A 21,068-nucleotide genomic window follows, 5' to 3' on the forward strand; every position below is an offset into this window, starting at 1 on the left:
GAAAGACAGTCCACATAAAAATTCAAGCTAATTTAAATCAAAGAACAGAAGAATCTGGAGGCAATTTTGATCTCTTTATTGATTTATGGATGGTGGTTACCCTATTTTTTAAATGTTTTAAATGCTATTTACACGGACAAAGGATAGATTACTTCAACATCTCCTCTGACCCTCTGCAAGTGGGCTGTAAACCAATTCACTATAAATTGGCTCCTTACAACTTGACACTTTTATTGCTTGGCTGGATTGGTCTAAGATCAGATAAGATTGTACAGCTTGTTTTTACTTGCAAATACCTCAGTTTCCAAAGAAAAAATATTAACTGCGTACAAAGATGGCGTCTATTCAAGCCTCTATTCAAATGATTTCTTCGGCACTACAAAAATTATCTGCCACACATGATAGAATTGAGAGGAAACTGGATTATCTGCTGTTTCTAGCAACAAAATATGAAGGAAAAAATGAGAATGTTGAATGTTTGAATGTTCTTCAAATACAAACGAAGGATGTTAATAAAGATTTTCAACTTGCTGATATTCAGGGCAACTGGTTTACCTCTGAGGGAGAAAAAGATGGAATGTCTGAAGGGGGGGCAGCCACACAGAAGATTTACTTCGAAAGACAGGGCGCAGGAGGAGTGAGAAGCATTGAAGAATTTATACTCTATGAAATACCATCTGCAAAACTTTTGATACCACCACTGAGAATTAAAGACAAGCTGATAAAGGAAATAAACAGAGGGCAGCAGCATTATATGAGAGGCACCATAAGCAAAAAGGTGCAAAGATTTTTTTGTATGGACTTGCTCATAAAGATGTTTGGAGAATTCAACCCACGAATGGCAACAGGATTAAGGAGGTTTTGTTACTGGAGAGACACAGGCTGATAGATGGAAGAATACAATTTAAAACTAGCTAAACCTAGTTAAATTCATTTGTAATAGATATAGTTGAATAATAATTGATAATGATAGTAATGTATATAATGCTGAGTTGCTATGATAAATAATAATTGGATATGAGAAGGGAAGGTTAGAAATATTCTTGGACTATATATAAAGGTTATTAATCACAATAATTAATACTATAAAAAATAAAATAAAACTATATACAGTTAAATCTTAAATAATATGGGGAAAATGCTATGATATACGATATAATTACATAAAGAAAGGAGAATGATAATAAACTATATACATGGAGGATGGAATTTTTGGTATTAAATATTATGGATGTTTAGCTAAAACAGGATATGAGGATTTGGTAATAATGATATTAATGATAATAATGTATACAATGTGTAGTGTTATGATAAGTAATAATTGAGTATGAATATTGAATGGTACCCATGAATGGTACCCATGAAAGGAAGATTAGAAATCTTTTTGGATTATATACAAAGATTAATAAAAAAGAACTGTTAGATAAGTTTTGATTATTAGGGAGAAAATGTTATGATACAGGAAACAGTCAAATAAAGGAGGGATAATGATGGCAACCTATATATATGTATGGGTACAATATAAGGAAACTGGATGAAAATTGCAAACAGTGACTTGGAAAGGAGGATTAGAAAATTTTGTTATTAAATACTATGGATGTTTAGCTAAAATAGGACATAAGGATTCAGTGTCATTGGAGGATTTTAGAAATATTAAATGAAATGCCAGTATGTGGTTATGTATTAAATCTTGGTATATTTTATGATGAAGGACGTTTAAACAATTATAATCAAATAAAAATGGAGGTATGATAAGGGTAACATGTATAAATATCTGTGTTAAAATACTTGAGTTAATATGAATTATGCTTGATGACTGTGGAAGAGATGCAGGAAAACCTTTTGTAACCAACTGATACACTTTCTACAGTATGTAAAGAAGGAAAATTTTATGTGTTGTGTTTGTTTTGAAAATAAAAAAATAATAATTTAAAAAAAATCATACAGAAAAATCTACTTCCCTGAACGCCCAAATTTTTTGCACTCCCAGCTCTGGTAGTCCTACCGAAATTGGGGAAAAGGAAGGAAAGGAAGAGCATTATGATTTTTTATTTTAATATTATCTTTATTGAAGTTTTAACGAAATCCAATCTAGTAAGAACAACAATAGTAAATCAAACTCTTGTTGAATTAGAAATCAAAAAGAAAAAAGAACAGGCAGACTTCAGAAGAAATAAAAAATAAAACAGGAAATTATAAACAAGAGGGGGGAAACCAATTGTACGATAATACGATACAGTTAACACATTGAGATCTCAAAGCACTAATATTATATTCATGCAAGTCGTTGCAAGAATGAAAGCATCGCTTCCTGCGCCTCTCCCGGTTCCACTACGGTACTTAGACTACAACTCCCAGAATGCCACACTAACCTATATCAGTTTTCGAGGGAAGCCCTCGCCTTCTCATCGGCTGACTACCCTCCCAAAAGTCCTTGCGCTGCTGTCGCCATTGTCCGCTTTAAACCGCGTCCCTACGAAACGCAGGTTGGGAATTATAGTCCCGGGCTCAAAGAATCATACCCTATTTTGTCGCTATTTCTTTTAAGCATAATTCCGTCTCAATGCCTACTCCTCTCTCAAATTCTCTATTGATCATATAAAATAAAAATAAAGTCGAGCCGGGTTTTACCTCAACGCAAGTTTCCCCGGAGTGATCCGTAACTCTTAACTCTAGAGACAGCAGCGTTATGTATCTATAGCAACCGGGACATTGTAAATTCTCGCGAGAACTCGGGTTCCTGAAGACTCAGGTTTTAAAAAAACCACCCCTTCGAAATCCGATGAGGCCACGTGACCTCTTACAGGCTGTGTTGGTGTTCATTCCATTGTTGAGAGAGCGGAGGTTCATTGTTAAGAATTGATTTTGTATTTAAATTGCATCTTATTAAGGCTTCATTTGAGCAAAGTAGTGTTAAAAGGTTGGCTAGAAACACGACTTCGCCAACTGGACTCAAAATTAGACTAGGATTAGTACTTGGATGGACGGGGAGATTGCATTATACTTGCTTAGAATGGGAAAATTAAAACATTCTAAAAGAAACTGGTGAATCATTTCCAAGGACACTATAATTATATAATCACAGGGAATTTAACTAAACTTGAGGGCATTTTTAATTTCCATAGGTTTAAATGTCATAAATGACAATACATGTGTTTAAATGTACAAATACTGCAGGTAATGCCACTTTGTCTGGTATTCTTGTCAGCTTATTTAAGTTTCAGAAAATGCACTAAAACCCAACTCCCAAAGTTGAATACAGTGATAGAAAATACAATCACAATATCAACTGTTTTCAAGTGAAGCAATAGAAACGAACATGCGATCTATACCTAAATGAAATCCAGTTCTATTTAACAGTAAAATTCTATGCAGCTGTAAATTTACAGTTGGCAAATACAGTCGTTTTAAAATTGCTGCTCAGACCTTTAACCAATCCACATCCTGAAAAGAATGAGCATTCTCTATACATACAGGGCCCTCTTGTGGCTTGCTGAAAGACATGCTTTAAAAAACCACGCACAATTGAGTGAACTTGATTTAGCAATTAATCCCATCAAAACCAATCCATAGTTATTACAATGACAATACTTTACAGAATACACTAATATTTCTAGAGATCAGTGCTTACATGCCATAAAGTTTGTTGACTCTTAGTGACCACATAGGTTTTAAAGCTTATAAATATGCAAAAACTTCCAATTGCAGATAAATATCAGCACATTATCTCTATGGTTATTCTCAGTCATCCAGGTCATGGTTGTCCTAAAGGTGCTTTTTCAAGAGGCCACTGGACTTTGTTTTTTTGCAGAAAGTCCAGTGGCCTCTTGAAAAAACACCTTTTAGTTTCCTTATCTATTTTGCTGTTCCTACTCCTTCAATCTGTAATTGTGCTCTATTTGTCTGGCTGCAATCATGGTTGACTCTGTTTGTTTCTGTTTGTTTCTGTTTATTAACATTTATAGGCCACCCTTTTCCCTGAGGGGACTCAGGGCGGCTCACATAAAATCAGGGAGGGGGAAATACAAACAATGACATAGACACATATAATAAAAATAATAAGCAACATACATTCATCATTCGGGAGGGGCGGCTATCCTTGTCCCCAGGCCTGACGGGCTAGCCAGTTCTTAAGGGCTGTGCGGAAGGCCTGGACGGTGGTGAGGGTACGAATCTCCACGGGGAGTTCGTTCCAAAGGGTCGGGGCTACTACTGAGAAGGCCCTCCTCCTTGTAGTTGCCAGCCGGCACTGGCTGGCCGATGGAATACGGAGGAGGCCCAATCTGTGTGATCTAATTGGTCGCAGGGAGGTAATTGGCAGAAGGCGGTCTCTCAAGTATCCAGATCCACTACCATGCAGGGCTTTATGGGTGACTAATAGCACCTTGAAGCGCATCCGGAGATCGACAGGTAGCCAGCGCAACTCGCGGAGGATAGGTGTTATGTGGGTGAACCGAGGTGCACCCACAATCACTCGCGCGGCCGCGTTCTGTACTAGCTGAAGTCACCGGATGCTCTTCAAGGGCAGCCCCATGTAGAGCACATTGCAGTATTCCAGCCTAGAGGTCACAAGGGCCCGAGTGACTGTTGTGAGTGCCTCCCGATTCAGGTAGGGTCGCAACTGGCGCACAAGGCGAACCTGGGCGAATGCCCCCCTGGTCACAGCCGTTAGGTGGTGGTCAAACGATAGCTGTGGATCCAGGAGGACTCCCAAGTTGCGAACCCTCTCTGAGGGGTATAAAATTTGACCCCCCAGCCTGAGTGATGGAATATTGGTCGAATCTTTGGGAGGGAAACACAACAGCCACTCGGTCTTTTCTGGGTTGAGCACAAGCTTGTTAACCCTCATCCAGTCCATAACGGCCTCAAGGCCTCGGTTCATCACGTCTGCCGCTTCATTGAGTTGGCACGGGGCGGACAGATACAACTGGGTATCGTCCGCATATTGATGGTATCTGATCCCGTGCCTACGGATGATCTCTCCCAGCGGTTTCATGTAGATGTTGAATAGTAGGGGGGATAAGACCGAGCCCTGAGGCACCCCATATGTTAGGGGCCTAGGGGACGATCTCTGCCCCCCCACTAACACCGACTGCGACCTGTCCGAGAGGTAGGAGGAGAACCACCACAACACGGTGCCTCCCACTCCCACCTCCCGCAGTCGTCGCAGAAGGATACCATGGTCGATGGTATCGAAAGCCGCTGAGAGGTCAAGGAGGACCAGGATGGAGGGATGTCCTCCATCTCTGGCTCTCCAGAGATCATCGGTCAATGCGACCAAAGCGGTTTCTGTGCTGTAACCGGGTCTGAAGCCTGACTGGAAGGGGTCGAGATAGTTTGCTTCCTCCAAGGACCGTTGGAGCTGGAAGGCCACCACCTTCTCAACAACCTTCCCAAGGAAGGGAAGGTTGGAGACTGGGCGATAGTTATTAAGAACAGCCGGATCCAAAGATGGTTTCTTTAGGAGGGGTCTCACCACCGCCGCTTTCAATGCGGCGGGGAAGTTCCCCTCCCGAAGAGAGGCGGTCACAACCGCCTGGATCCAGCCTCGTGTCACCTCACTGCTGTTAGTAACCAGCCATGAGGGACACGGATCCAGTACGCAGGTGGAGGCACTTACAGCCCTCATGGCCTTGTCCACATCCCCGGGGGTAACATCCTGAAACTCAACCCAGAGATGTTCTACTTGATCCTCTTGTGCCTCGGCTGGAACTGCGGGGATGGAGTCCAAGTCCGACCGAAACCGAGCAATTTTGTCCGCTAAGAATTGGGCATAATCCTCAGCTCTGCCCTGCAAGGGTTCCCCCGCTTCCCTTTTATTTAATAGGGACTCAGGGTTTGTTTAACAGATTGAGAACTATAGACTGTTGAAACCATAATCTGAGATAACAGAGTTGGTTCTGAAACATCCTTCCTCCAAGATGAAAAAATAGAGGGCAGTTTACAGAAAATAAAAAGTTCTGTTCCCTTTAGAAACATATCAAATGTTTCAGCACACTGTAAATTTGATAAATAATATAAGCATACATTCAAACATACGCCCTGTCTTTTCAAGAAGCAGACTAAAACAGATCTAGTAATTGCTACCCTCTGAAAATTTTGAGATTTTAATCTTTCATGTATGTATATCTGGTAAGATGGGTAATATACTAAGTATAGAGTTCATTCAAGAATTTATTCTCTCAAAAATGCTGAAAATCCGTATGTGGTTGGAGAAGATGATACAACATATTGACTTTAAACCAAAATTATTCTTGTTGGGGATTCTACCAGAAACTTATAGTAAAGAAAATGTACATTTGATTATTCATGTAATAACTGCAGCTAGAATTTGTACAAAATTGGAAAAGTGAAGAGATCCCTATGGATGAGAATGTGATTAAGAAAATATTAGAATGTGCAGAAATGAATAGCTTAACACTTGCAATTAAAGAAAATGAACAATCTGAATATTATAGAATATGTTATTTTATCAATGGTTCGCGAATAAATATGAAAATTAGAAATGAAAGCAGAGGAGTGAAATAGGGAAATTGTATTAATAAAGTTAAATAAGTTAAGAAGGGGATTGGTTTAATAGTATGTTATGCATTAGTAGTAACTTAAGAATAGATAAAATAATGAATATGGTTGTGAATTTAATTATTGCACAAAATATTTGTACCCAGACGACATACTGCTTAATGAAAGATGATATGTTTGTATTAAAATAAAAAACCTTAAAAAAAGAACAAATTCATATACAGCATAACAATAAAGTGTAACAGATATTTATCTGTTTTCCCCTCTGAATATGGTTAGGACCTAATACAGGTAATATATTTTAGTACTGTACTCTTAATATAAAATATGTTTACTGTCATTTATTCGGAATAGATAAATGTGTATATTTTCACAGTACTTTGGCAGAGTAGATCAGGAAAATAGAATCCTTTGTACTTTTTAAAAACTTTGTTCTATCACTTAATTAAGGGTATGAAATCAATGCAAAAGAGAAAAAGAAAGTTCTGTTATACTACAGGGATATGTAGCTATTCAAAGAATGTAACATTACCCTGAAAAATATTTCTTACTCTGTGATTAATGTAATGACCCTCCATTTTATTGAGTCAGATAACATTTGCATAAATAGCATTAAGACAATTTCAGTCATGTCCAGCATTCTTTTAATGAAATTAATTCTGTTTACACTGAAGGTTGAAACAGTGTTAATTACACTGGCCATTTCCACTGGTTTTCTGGAGGTTCTTCAACTAAAGGTTCCCAAGGACGGTATTTCAACATTTTCTTGGCTAAGGAAAGTTCATTTTCAGCCTGTTGACAAAATATAGATTTTATTTTAAAACTGTCTGAAAGATGGTACTCCAAAATTAATTTGCATACACAATAAGAGTTACTTTCCCAAATCAAAGACCACTTAGAATACCAAATCTCATTATGATGGTTAGCATAGATTGGTGCCACATTTTTATTGTTTCTAAAGTTATATGTTTTAACTAGTTGCATGTTATTGTTTTAAAATCATTTTAAAATGATTTTATATGGTTTTTTAAATCTTTGTTTGGAAGATGCCCAGAATTGGCTGAAAGCTGAGTGGCTATATCTTTTGAATAAATCAATTACTTGTTTAAAATAATGATTTTGATTGACATTGATTCTTACTAAAGGTATAGGAAAAAAGAATTGCTACGCCACACTACTAAGTTTACAAATTCAGTTTAGTGTACATTCCCCCAAAACTTCTATACATGATGTACTAAATCATTGCTAAATACCTGCAGAATCACTTCTTCTAGCTGCCCAGAGTTTAGTTTCTTTTCCAGCCTTTGTACATCATGTTCCTGCAAGTAAGTTCAAAAATAGATGAGAAACTCTGGTGCAGCATATTCCTCTATCTTGGTGTTTCTCAGCCTCAGGAACTTTAAGACGTGCGGACTTCAACTGGCTGGGAAATTATGGAAGTTGAAATCCATATATCATAAAGTTGACAAGATTCAGAAAAACTACTTTGTTACTGAGTGAAGAATATTCAAAATACTGGCTAACACTGTAATTCTGCCTTCTCAGAATAAGAAAAACAAAAGCTACAAAAATAAAAGCTATTCTTGCCATATTCACAAACCTTTTCAATTAGCAACAAGTTATCATCTTAGATATGTCATTAAAAAAAATTAAAATACTATTATTGCTATTTAATCTACTCAAATAGGAAAAATAAAAGTTATAGTATGGTAACTCAACATAAATGCAGGTTTTTGATCCTGTTATTCTGATCAGGAGTTGTCGTTAAATTATGATTATTATTTTATCATAATTCCATGTTTTGATTATATATATATATAATATATAATACACATACATACATACACACACACACACACACTCAGCTATTTCTGAACAATTCAAGTTATGCAACCAAATTTAATTGAAGCAATGCAAGATGGATATATAATTCATATTGCTAGCCTAGACTTGCAATATGAATTGCAATATGAATATTTATAAACAACAAATAGTTAATGTTTAGGATTCACTGTGCTTGTTGAAAATAAAGTATTTATCAAATACATATCTCTTTGCAAAAAAAATTCTGTTTTTGCAGAAATGAAGTTGACTCTGAATCTAAGGCCAGCTTTTGAGCCTGAAAGTTATGTTGGGTGAGGCTATATTTGAAGGGAAAACAATCAATATCAGAATTATAAACTGCACTAGGATTACATCGGCACATGTATTACAAAGGAGTTCCTTTGCAAAAGCCTGTTTCCCATCAAATAGACACATACACACAAAACCAAATAGCATATCTGCATAATATCAAATATTCCCTTATGTCAACCCCAGTTTGCCTGCTCCAGCTGAAATAAATCCTGGAAATTGTCCCCTCATCAAAAAACATGGACTCATGCCACATATCTATGTTTTCAATCATTTATTCTGTTTTCATCAGGAAATTCACATGTGATTATCAGGGGTGGGAAAGCTTGTTTCTTTACAGAAATTGAGACCTTAATTCATACCTGATCATTAAGAAACCTAGTTAATTGAAACATTAATATAAATCATAATTAAGAAACAGATCTAAGTAGCAGTATCAAAAATTATCATTTGATAAATGCAACTTGACTGAAAAAAGTGAATGAATTCAATTTATACTTACTGCTTTCACTATATCAAACCGTTCATTTGTAAATTTCTCTGTATATTTCCTATATGCTGCATCCTGAGGCATACTCTCTAAAATACCCAGAATTTTTGTATATAGTATCTTGAGGCGCTGAAAAGATCACATGGCACAGAGCAAAGAGTAATTTAAAGTCAGGCAAAGTGAATACAGTGAATGCAAGCTACTGCAAGATTTTAAAACCTAATGAAATTTGGTAAATTAATGTACTGCAAATTAAAACAAGAAAAACGATTCAATGACTGTACTTAGAAAAAGTGTTCTACCACAAAACTTTCTAATGACGTTATAGCAAGTTCAAGGCACGTTTAGAATTGAGGAACTGATTTACCCAAAAGTTTTCTTTTCATAAATCCAAAAATATTAATTCACTCATGTATTTGCTTTTCTAACATTTGATTGTCTGTAAGAACCTTCGAAATCAAATGTGTCTACCTTTCTTACCCATTGAATATTTTAATACAATTATAGCATATCTTTCCTTATGCACTCCTCTTTGCACTTTATCCGGTCAACTAAATCAAGGAAATTCATCCCTCATACTTCAGATACAATTTATATTTAAATTAACAATCCTAAAATATCCTAAACCTCTAATGTGACTGGATGAGAGAAGACCATTAGGAATAAAATCAACTGACTTAACAGGAAAGGGAATTCCAGACCCAGTTAATGATCCAACAATATAAGTTCGTTGAAACATGGAAAAGTGAGCTTCAACTCTGAGCTACAAATATTCTCCTTTATTGGTACATGGCAAAATATCTTATACTTACTTCATGTGGATTGTTACATACAGCTAAACCCACAAGCCCAGTAGTCTGTAGGTATGAAGAAACATATATTAAGTTGAGCAGCAGTCTAAATCAAGAAATCAGTTTTATTTATCTGAATGATTAATTAATTTGCATATGGATAAATCTACATTTGTAAAACATGTTATTTATGGATATTATATATAAACTTTCAAATTCTCTAGAACTTCTAAAGTTAAAGTACATTAAAAAAAAACAACATTAGAAGCAAGACAACAGAACACAGATACAAGAAAAATAAAACCTAACAACAAAAGTCCAAAACTTATGCCAGGTGTTTGAGCTTGAGAATGTACCTACCATTGCAGAGAAAGGCTGAGATTTTTAGAGTACTAAACAAAAAAACCGAAAGTATGAAAATTCCTCTACAATTTTATCACGTTAGTTCCTCTTAATAACCAGATAACTCCAAAAACGATCTGAAATTATGATCAGATTAATTTAACCAAGTGCATATCTAAAAAAAAACTAAGCACACTTTTTAACGAACTAAAAAGCAATGTATCTTCTTCCCTTCCAAAAAAATATCAGCTAGAAACAAAGCCAAAGCAAACAATTAAAATCATGGGATGCTTAATAGATTAACTACTTTCCATGTCCATAAGAAATAGTTATCCAGAGGTATTAATGCAATTAGAGGAAGTAGCTATAGATACTTATCATAAAGATCTGGATTCCAAGTGGGCTAGGATCCCTCATCTGAAGGAGTCCTCTGTGCCCAATGGAATGGATGTAAGGAGATGTAGCTACTGGGCATCTTTATAGGCCACATATTTCCCTTTCTTTGAGTAAAAGGTAAAGGATGCACCTGTGAACCAATAAAATAACTGACAATAGAAAAATGAAACTGGCTGCAAATAGTAGATTGAAAAACAAATCATCTCTGTGTTTGCGCCTCCGTGTGCACACCAAGAAAATTTCTCTTCAGATTTATATAGTATCAATAATAAAAACATGCAATTAGAACATGGTTCAGCACAATTGTGAAAACTACATTTACAGAAGTGGCCAGTCAAAATAAGATGCAATAATAAACTTAAGATATTCTGCATTCCCTTAAGGCAGAGGCTCCCAACCTTTTGGGACCGGTTCCATGGAGAAAGGTTTTTGCCCAGACTGGAGGAGGCCTGGTTTTGGGTACTGGCTACAAAATGCAGATGAGACTTTGTTTGCGTGGTCCAGTTGCTGGCATGCCGCAGACTGGGGCTGGTCCACAGACCAGGAGTTGGAGACCCCTGCTTTAAGGCAAGTGAATGAAAAAGGTCTCTTCATGAACCAGCTGCATTCTTGTACAGGTAGTCCTCATTTAATGGCTGCCCCACTCAGCAACAATGACGAAAAAGTTAACTGTACAACCAGTCCATTTATGACCTTCACAGGTCTATAAAGCAAAACAAAGCTAAAGTAAGGCCATAAGCACAGTCACAGTTTCACTAAGGAACTGCTTCATTTAATGACCACACTGTGAGTCTCAATCATGATTGATAAACAAGAACTCATCTTCAAAGCTGATACCAACCAGAGCATAGAACAACTCATAGAACAAAGTGCAAAATCAGAAACTTTAGATAGACCTGCCTATAGACCAATTCTTGAATTTAACTCAGCTGCCTGGAATCCATTCTGTATATTGGACATTAATACAATCAAGCGAGTCCAGAGGTATTTCACGAGAAGAGTCCTCCACTCCTCTGCTCACAATAGAATACTTTATGCCACCAGGCTTGAAATTTTGGGCTTGGACAACCTAGAACTACGCCACCTACGGTCTGACCTAAGTGTAGTACACAAAATTGTCTACTACAACGTCCTACGACTACTTCTGCTTCAACCACAATAATACACAGGCAAACAATAGATACAAATTCAAGGTAAACCGCTCTGAACTCAACTGCAGAAAATATGACTTCCACAACAGAGTGGTCAATGCCTGGAATGCTCTGTGGTAACATCCTCAAACCCCCATAATTTTAACCTTAAACAGACTACCGTGGACCTCATCTCATTCCTAAGAAGTCCATAAAGGAGGCATGCATAAGTGCACCAGCATGCCTACCGTCCCTGTCCTACTGTCCCCATTTATTTGTTCCCATTTCATGTCCATGTTTATACTTATACCTGTTACCTTGTACATGTTTGACAAACTAACTAACTAACTAACTAACTAACTAACTAACTAACTAAATAAATAAATAAATAAATAAATAAATAAACTTGCCTAGAGTCCAACACTAACTTCATCATCATTATCAAACTACCTGCACAAACTTACCTGGAAGCAAAGGCTAAATGTTTGATAAAGGATAGGGAGGATGCTTGCCAGAGCAGCCATTTATGAAACTGGCATATATTTTTTCCTGGTGGCATACATTCCGACCACCACAATCCTGTAAAATAGATTGGGTGGCAAAAACAATTGGCCCAAAGTCCCCCCCCCCCCGAGAACTCCCACGCTTAAGAAAGGAGCCAAACCTAGTCACCATCACTGCAGTTGCCTTAAAAAGAAGATATGCTGGTCAGCAGGACCATGCTTAGCTGATGATTAGGAGGGCATCAAGAGCCACTGTAGCTCAGTGGTAAGAGTGCAGTATTGCAGGCTACTTCTGCTGATCATTGGCTACCAGCAGTTTGGCAGATCGAATCTCACCAGGCTCAAGATTGACTCAGCCTTAAATCCTTCCGAGGTGGATAAAATGAGGACCCAGATTGGTGGGGCCAATAGGTTGACTCTGTAAACCGTGTAGACAGGGCTGTAAAGCATTTTGAAGTGGTATATAGGTTTAAGTGCTATTGCTATCAAATCTAATTGCTATCAAATCTAATAGGTTTAAGTGCTATTGCTATCAAATCTAATCTTCTGGACATGGAAGGGGGGGAAATATTTGCTAGGACAGGGGTCTCCAATCTTGGCAACATGAAGCCTGGCGGACTTCAACTCCCAGAATTCCCCATCCAGCTTTGCTTTGAATTCTGATAGTTGAAATCCGCCAGCCTTCAAGTTGCCAAGATTGGAGACTTCAGCGCTAGGATGCTTCTGCGGAGACCAGCGATACCTTCTAGGACACTGATGCATGAAGATGCGCATCCCCTAGTTTTAGCCAGGAAGGCTGAGAACTATAAATGTTGGCCAACGTATCTGTGAGTCCTTCCCCCCCCCCCTCCCCGCCCTCTCGACTCTCACCTTCTTCAGGACTCCCGCCATTGCCACTATATTAAGGAATAGGAGCAAACAAAAACCTCAGTCTCACTCAATCGCCAGCAGAGGAACGGGAGCTGAAAGGACTTCCAACTCGCGCAGACAGAGGGCAACTTCTAGGACAGCGCAAGGCGCATGCGCCCCGGCCACATTGGAAACAGGAAGCGAGCGAAACATCACAAGTGGATTGGTTCCCAATTTAGGCTCGCCGCGCGTTCTGAGCGAACGTCACTCAGAGCTGAGGCGGGGATGCACCGCCCACCGGCCGTGCGTGGGGGAATGTGTTTTGGGGCGGGGCTGAGGGAAGGATTGTGTTTGCTTTTGTTGGGGAACCCTGCTGATTGGTCCGCGGTTTCAGAGTGGGCGCCGAGTCGGAAGTGATATGGATTCCAGTGGAGTACAACTTGAGGAATTCTGGGAGTTGAAGTCCGCACATCTTAAAATCGAGAAGATTGGTCTTTCTTGGAAATTGGTTAATGTGCTTTTTATTAGGGAGCGCATTATCATCATTGTCAATAATATCGAGTGGGAGTCATTTTAAAAAACTGGGCAATTGATGCTGTATCACGGGAGTCAGTTAAAAAAAGTGACTTATCTACATAGATTGCGTTAACGATTCTGCAATAACAAATGCAATATAAGTTGATAAAGATTGACAATTTTATTATAAGCTTTTGCGAATAATAATGGATTTTACTAGAAGATTAGGCCTCTCACTCTGTTACAAAAATTTGAACAGCAAACAACAAATGAAAAAAACAGCAAAATTGTTTCTTCACTGTAGAGAAAAGTAAAGTCTTACACTTGGCTAAGAAAAACGAAAAGTACACATTCAGACCGGGTGAAATCAGGGTGAATAGCAGTAACAGTGTAAGGGATTTTAGAGACAGTGGAGAACCAATTAAATATCAGCCAACAGTGCAGCGGCAGCCAAAAAAGTCAATGCAATCCTAAATTGCATTAACAGAGGGATACAATCAAGATCAAGTGAGGTACTAATGTAAGGTGACCAGATTTTCAGATTGGTAAAGAGGGACACCTTTGACCGGGGGGGGGGGGGGGGGGGGGGGGGGAGGGTTGATTAAAAATTTTATACGGAGCAATTTTCATACAAAACAAAAATAGTATTGTAATATTTTTTTATTTCAACATAACTACAGTTTACAAATATAAATTGTAACTGTTGCCAAACATCAAAATTTTGATCACGTGACCATGAGGATGCTGCAACGGTCGCTAAGTGTGAAAATGGTCGCTAAGTGTGAAAAATGGTCATCAGTCACTTTTTTCAATGCCATTGTAACTTTGGTCACTAAGCCCATTATACCACCTTTCTTGCCACAGTTCTTAAGTGAATAACTGCAGCTGGTATTTTGTATTTTGGATAGAATCTTTTTTTAAATAGCCTAAGACAATTTAAAAAAAGAATCCACACAGAATAAATTGAAGTAAAACATTTCAAACTATTCTTTCTATGCACAATATATTTCAAAGTAGTGTGCATAGAATTTTTAAACATGGTTTCACTTCAATTTATTTTTGATAGAATCTTTTTTTAAATAGTCTAAGACAATTTAAAAAAAGAATCCACACAGAATTTTAAAAAATCCTATGCACAATAAATAAAATATTATTTTAAAATACATTAAAAAATAAAAGAAAAAACCCCAGCTCACTTACCAGCAGGCTTGCACTACAAGTCAACCCAGAATGATGTAGATGTTAATACAAAGAACTGAGCAAATTGAAATGGTGAAATTAGTCAGGAAAGTATTTTTCAAAGAAACTTTGCTGCCATTTTGGACCATGGATGACTCTGCTTAGTGCTTAACTGTTTTAAAAAAAAAACTCTAAAAAAGTGCCCTCCACAGGAGGAGGCAGGAGAATGACATTCCTCATTCAGTCTGACTTTTTAGGATCACTCGAGCAGAGTTAAGCAAGGGTTAAAAGTCGAAAAATTCCTGATGTAGATGAGGCACGTAGTTCTCCTGTCTCCTCCTGTAGAGGGTGCTTTTTTAGAGACTTTTTTGAACAGTTAAGCAGAGTCATCCACGGTGACTCTGGCAGCAACTAGCCCAGCCTGACCTCAGCTCTTGCCTTTTTCCTTTTACATTTTTTTTTCTTTTCATGATGGCAGGCATGAGCAGAGTTGAAATCCTCTCTGAAACAGCTGGTGAAGGTACATGTGGGTCGGAGGAAGGGGGAGGAATTCAAACTTCATCCTCCTGGTGCAACTTGGTGTGTGTGTGTGTGTGTGTGTGTGTGTGTGTGTGTGTTTGAGAGAGGGGGGAGGGAGCATATTGAGACAGTTCTTTAGTTTATGCACTATGTAACACTCTAATACTATGCCTTTGGGTCTTCTGAAATTTTAATTATCCAGTCATAAAAGAATGTTTTCAGTAGAATGAATTTCCACTTCTACTTACACCTGCCAGCCAAAATGCTGCTAGTGGTATTGTTAACATGGGCTGAGGAGGAAAACCTAAATTTTCTGAATCCTGGTGCAACTCGTCTGTGTGTGTCTGTGTGTGTGTGTCTGTGTGTGTGTGTTTGTTTGAGAGAGGGGGGAGGGAGGGAGAGAGGGAGGAAGGAGGAGAAGGGAGAAGAAAAAGAAAAAGAAAGAAGGAATCTTATTTAGCAAAGGAGAAAAACAAATGCTGTTGCTTTAAATCAGAACTGGGCATGCCTGGCTGTGGAATTCTGGGAGTTGAAGTCCACAAGTCTAAAAAAATTCCTGCCTCACCAGCCATAAACTTCACCGCACGTCACTGGCTATCTGGCAATTCAGATTAACACATTTTTCAACAGCAACTGGAATGCAATCCAAAATCTAATATATGCATATGTAAAGTCATACATTAATACAGGGATATATCATTAAGGATAAAATATGGTTTTTCAGGTAATGTTCTCCTTTAATGATGGGCATGTAAGATTTTAAGTTGAATATATAGGCTAAAAATGGCATAATCTGGAGCTGTACAGAAATACCAATAATGGGCTACAATTTGAATTATTTCTAGTCGATATACAATGACATAATAAATGGCCTCCTTATTTTTAATATAGCTGGCAGTAGTATCTCTGTGCCCTGCTTCTTCACAAGTAACTTTTTCTTTTACAAAAAAATCTTCCTGAAGAATCTCAGCAGATGGCACCATCTACCTGACTATGTTTGTCTGGAAGGTAAGTAGGCTCAGGCATATTTAGTATACAGATGAGAAGTCTTCTAAGGAACTCCAGAGCTGTAAATTAGACTGGGAAATAAAATGAGGGAATATTGGAAAGTCGTGTGATCTCCCTTCCATGTTGTTGCCAAGAAAAATCCAAAGAGTTGCACTTCACCTAAAGAAGATATTTTCTCCAAAAGTTCAAGTAATGGTGGTGCCCTTGTCAGCCTCCTAACTGTATTCCTGTAGTTCCACTGATAGGGAATCATTGGTTTAAAATTTGTAAATGTGCTACTGTGCTTCTATCATGCCTGCAACTTCTTATAAACACCAGGTGGGCCATTATGGAATCAAATCCTGGATGAGTTAGCTGCTCAAATTGTAAACAACATTTTAACTGTTCTTGTGATTGCTTTTATATCATACATTACAGAGCAACTTCCACTGTGGACGATAAATTGTTATTCTACATATATCCAACTCCTTCCATTTTTCTCCAGCAGCATTCATTTTTTATTAATATTATTCATTTAATTTGCAGCTCTTTCCAACTGTTCCATTTACCTAATGAAAGGGATGCTGTTTTCCACTGTAGGATTGTATTGAGGCAGAACCCATGGTTAACCTTTTGACTGATTCCAGGTCTGAGTTGCCACAATACTGAACATAAATTTATCATACTAGCTGATTCATATAACATACTAAGTCATAACCTGGTAGCCTGCATCTATTCTATATTGTGCAAACATTAGCTTTACATAGAGGTGGTATTCAGCCCGTCCTCTCCAGCTTGGGCAAACTGGTAGTGGTGGCTGCGGGAGGCTCCTCCCACCCACCCCGATGTAATGCGTGACCTTCTTCGCATGAGCGCTCACATTTGCGAACTGTAGGGAAGGTAAGTAAATCCCACCACTGCTTTATATGTTGAAATCTGCCATGATTTATTTAGCCATGTTTTTTTTAAGCCACAACTGACAATATAGTAAAATCCAAAGTAGTTAGATTTGCACAAAATGCTAAGCTATTATATGCTACATCAGAATAATAACATTAAACATTGATTGTTCTGGTTAATGACCATCGAGACCTGGCCTATCATGAGGCAAATAGTTGTATTTTATCTGTTAAACTTCAGATATAACCTTTGATGAGACTTTGGAATAATTGTGTGTCATATTTTCCTGTAGGCTGCTTGTATTTCAGTTGTCTGAGGTCAAACCTTAATTTAACTATTAAGTACGTATTTAATTTTAGAAATACCACATGATCCAGCCTCTCCCAAGACCTATGTCTACATGTTTGAAATTCAGTAGCTAATGAAACAATGACAAACTTTTAAAAGGTAAGTTTTTTACCTTTATTTATAGATTGTCATTTAATATAGTACAGTTAACTTAAAATCAGAAATGTTATCCTATGAATAAATTCAAACAGATATTGGAAATAATGACAGATTGTTTTGCTGTGAATAATTTATGTCTGTGTAGTTACTCCCTTCCTTTGTTATTATGGAGAACTTGATGTGCGTACATTGTTAGTGTGTTAAATCATTAACAATTATTTACAAAAAAATAATAAAGGCAGAGTAAAATAAATGAATATTTGATGCATGCCTAACTACAGTAAGTTATATGGAATTTGATTTTAAGCAAGCTTTGGTATAAATAAAATCCTCTTTCTAATATTTTTTTTAAATACCAAGCAGTCACCATTCCTGGATATGAAAAACTGCTCAATATATCCACTTTTCATAAAATCTGTGTACCGTATTTTGAAATGTTTCTTTTTAGTTTTAGAGCTCAGGAATATAAGTCAGTGGCAGTAATTTCAGTCTTATTTTCAGGTGAAAATTAAATAGTAATATAACAAATTTGCTGTCAATCTTTTGGAAACAGGGTTATAAATGTGGATTATTTTTAGACAGTAATTAATAAGTGTTGATAGGTTGTGTTTTTTCTGGTGATGTGTATCAATAGGAGCAGAAAAAGCTAGGGGACACTCAAAAGGGATGACTCCAAATCTCTCTCACCCCCTGATAGTTTTAATCAGGAGATCACTGAAAGAACACATTATGGTTCAGGCGAGATAGAAATCTGAGATTGGGTTTTATGAACATGCTGTCTCCTAGACTTGTGATTTTCAAACTGTAGTTCACAGATCATTGGTGATCTACTAGTCAGAACCTGCGTTCTGCATCAATTCCTGCCTTCCTAAACTTAGTGCTGATGAGCAAGCTCACACCTGAACCATGGTGACAAATGGGGGCTGACAACTTGTTTGCTGAAACATTTCAGTACAAGTCAAGGAGCAATGGAATTAGTAAAATTCAGAAAAGTGATGTGCGGTTGCTGACTATGAATCCATACGCACCACATATTTTGAATAGTGATTTTGCATAAACAGTCCAAAAAAGAAAGGAAAATAAGAAATGTGACAAAATGAGACGCAAATGAAAAACTGAGATGGAAGAAGCACTTATTTTTAGCCCTTCACGCTTTGAGATTTCTGTCATGTTTCTGCCAACAGTGGTTACTACAACACAAGATAAAACCAAAACTAATCCAGAGGGTAAATAAAGAGATTAGTTTGGATTTCAAAATGTAAGTACAGAATTTAGCTTTAAAATGCTTTTTAAAAATGGAAGGGATGAGGAAGCCTACAGATAGTCCTCACTTAGCAGCCATTTAACAGATTAACAGAGTTGGAAGGGACCTTATAGGTCATCTAGTCCAACCTCCCACTCTAGCAGGAGACCCTACACCATTTCTGACATCGGCAGTCCAATCTCTTCTTGAAAATCTCAAGTGATAAAGCTCCCATGACTTCCAAAGGCAAGTTTTTCCATTGGTTGACTGTCAAAAGTTCCTCCTTATTTCTAGGTTGAATCTCTCCTTGGTCAGTTTTCATCCAGTATTCCTTGTCTGGCCTTCAGGTGCTTTGGAAAATAGTTTGACCCCCTCCTCTCTGCAGCAGCCCCTCAAATATTGGAACACTGCTATCATGTCACCCCTGGTCCTTCTCTTCACTAGACTAATCATGCCCAGTTTCAGTAACCGTTCTTCCTATGTTTTAATCTCCAATCCCCTAATCATGGTTGCTCTCCTCTGTACTTTTTCTAGTCTCAACATCTTTTTTATAGTGTGGTGAACAAAATTGGATGCAGTACTCTAGGTGTGGTCTTACTAGGACTTTATAGAGTGGTATTAGTACCTCACTTGATCTTGATTGTATCCTTCTATTAGCGCAGTTTAGGATTGCATTGGCTTTTTCGGCTGCCGCTGCATACTGTTGACTTATATTTAATTGGTTGTCCACTAAGACTCCAAGATCCCTTACACTGTTACTGCTATGCAGCCTGGTTTCACCCAGTCTGTATGTGTACTTTTGGTTTTTCTTGGCCAAGTGTAAGACTTTACTTTTCTCTACAGTGAAGAGACAATTTTGCTGGTTTAAGCCTGGTTTCACACAGTTTATATGTATATTGTTTATTCAACAACAATGAAGATATTGCAGTGTGCGTTTAAACTCCCCACACACACCTATCTATTGCCTTTCAGCACTCCTCTGCCCTTGCCACCCTGCATTGCCCCCTACACCCCTGCATTCCACTGTACCTACCCTTTCTCTATTGCCCCAGCTGAACCTCTCCGTCTTCTTCTTCCCACTGCTGACAAGATGTTCCTGGTCAGGGTAGCTACTGACCCTTCCCAATACAGAGTCCTCATGAAGAGCCAGTAGCTGCCTTGGAGAGGTGTACCTTGTCAGCAGTAGGAGGAAGAAGATGGTGAAGGTCAGCTGGAAGTAGAGCAGCAGAGTGTAGGGTGTTCGAAAGGGCAGAGATAGTTGAGATGGTGTGGGGAGGACTTGGAAGTGCAGGTGGGCATAGCAGGGTGGTCTGGCAAATGGAGTTTGTCAGGCCCAGCTGGAAAGGAGACAGCTGGATAGAATAGGCAGTTTGCATAGAAATGTCAGATCCTTGCCTACCAACCAAAGCTAGAAGTACTGAAACTGCGGTTACATGATGACCGGTTCACTTAGCAATGGAAATTCCAGTCCCAATTAGGATTGTTAAACAAGGACTATCTGTACAGATGAAACCCTAAATGTTATTTACTGAAAAACATTTAGCACTCGTATTGTTTAAAAAAAAGTGTATAAAAGAGACCCAGTTTAGTAAAGTGTTTACAACACAGGACAGAAACCAGGAAACTGAATTTTAATTCCACTTAAACAACTTCGGACCAATCACTCTGTCACAGCCCAATTCAATTTGCAGGGTGGTTGTTGTAGGGAAAATAGCAAGAGGACAGAGTATTAGGATACGTTTGCCTCCTTGAATTCATAAAAATAATTAAGATAGAATAATTTTTAAAAAAGATGGAAGTACTCACATTTTTCCAAACAGCGGCAATTAATTACAGAAAGTAGAGAAGCGTTGCTTTAAACCTTTGGCATAGGAGGAGTAGACTTCAATGAATTTAAATTTTGCTTCTGCTGATACTCAGTCTTTATATTGCTGAATAATAAACTTCCATTCACTTCCTTTCAAAGGAAACCAATTCTGAGTAAATTCTGTGCTTTGCAACTTTTCTGACTGCTTGACAAAATGGATTATATGTAATGAATGCTAAAGTGTAATGTACTTTGCTGTATTTTTTTAATACTACAGTTCTTGCGCTGATGCCAAAGAATGAAATAAAACTTTA

General features: G+C 37.8%; 1 protein-coding gene across 1 annotated transcript; it reads right to left on the reverse strand.

Moving 5' to 3' along the window:
- Positions 1 to 7,149: 7,149 nt before the first annotated feature.
- On the reverse strand, positions 7,150 to 13,329 carry NDUFA5 (NADH:ubiquinone oxidoreductase subunit A5). Its single transcript, XM_032221698.1, has 5 exons — positions 13,178 to 13,329; positions 9,958 to 10,002; positions 9,158 to 9,274; positions 7,776 to 7,841; positions 7,150 to 7,314 (listed from the first exon to the last, which is right to left on the reverse strand). The coding sequence occupies exons 1-5, from the start codon at positions 13,196 to 13,198 to the stop codon at positions 7,213 to 7,215; spliced, it is 351 nt and encodes a 116-aa protein (XP_032077589.1). The 5' UTR covers positions 13,199 to 13,329; the 3' UTR covers positions 7,150 to 7,212.
- Between the last annotated feature and the right edge of the window lie 7,739 nt (positions 13,330 to 21,068).

This window comes from Thamnophis elegans, chromosome 7, assembly GCF_009769535.1.
Source record: "Thamnophis elegans isolate rThaEle1 chromosome 7, rThaEle1.pri, whole genome shotgun sequence".
Lineage (NCBI taxonomy): Eukaryota > Metazoa > Chordata > Lepidosauria > Squamata > Colubridae > Thamnophis > Thamnophis elegans.

Coding starts and splice junctions, on each gene's coding strand:
- NDUFA5 (XM_032221698.1), bottom strand. CDS start 13,198: ATGGCGGGAGTCCTGAAGAAG. Junction 10,003..13,177: donor TGGCGGGAGTCCTGAAGAAG/GTGAGAGTCGAG, acceptor TCATACCTACAG/ACTACTGGGCTTGTGGGTTT. Junction 7,842..9,157: donor GGTTTGATATAGTGAAAGCA/GTAAGTATAAAT, acceptor ACTTACTTGCAG/GAACATGATGTACAAAGGCT.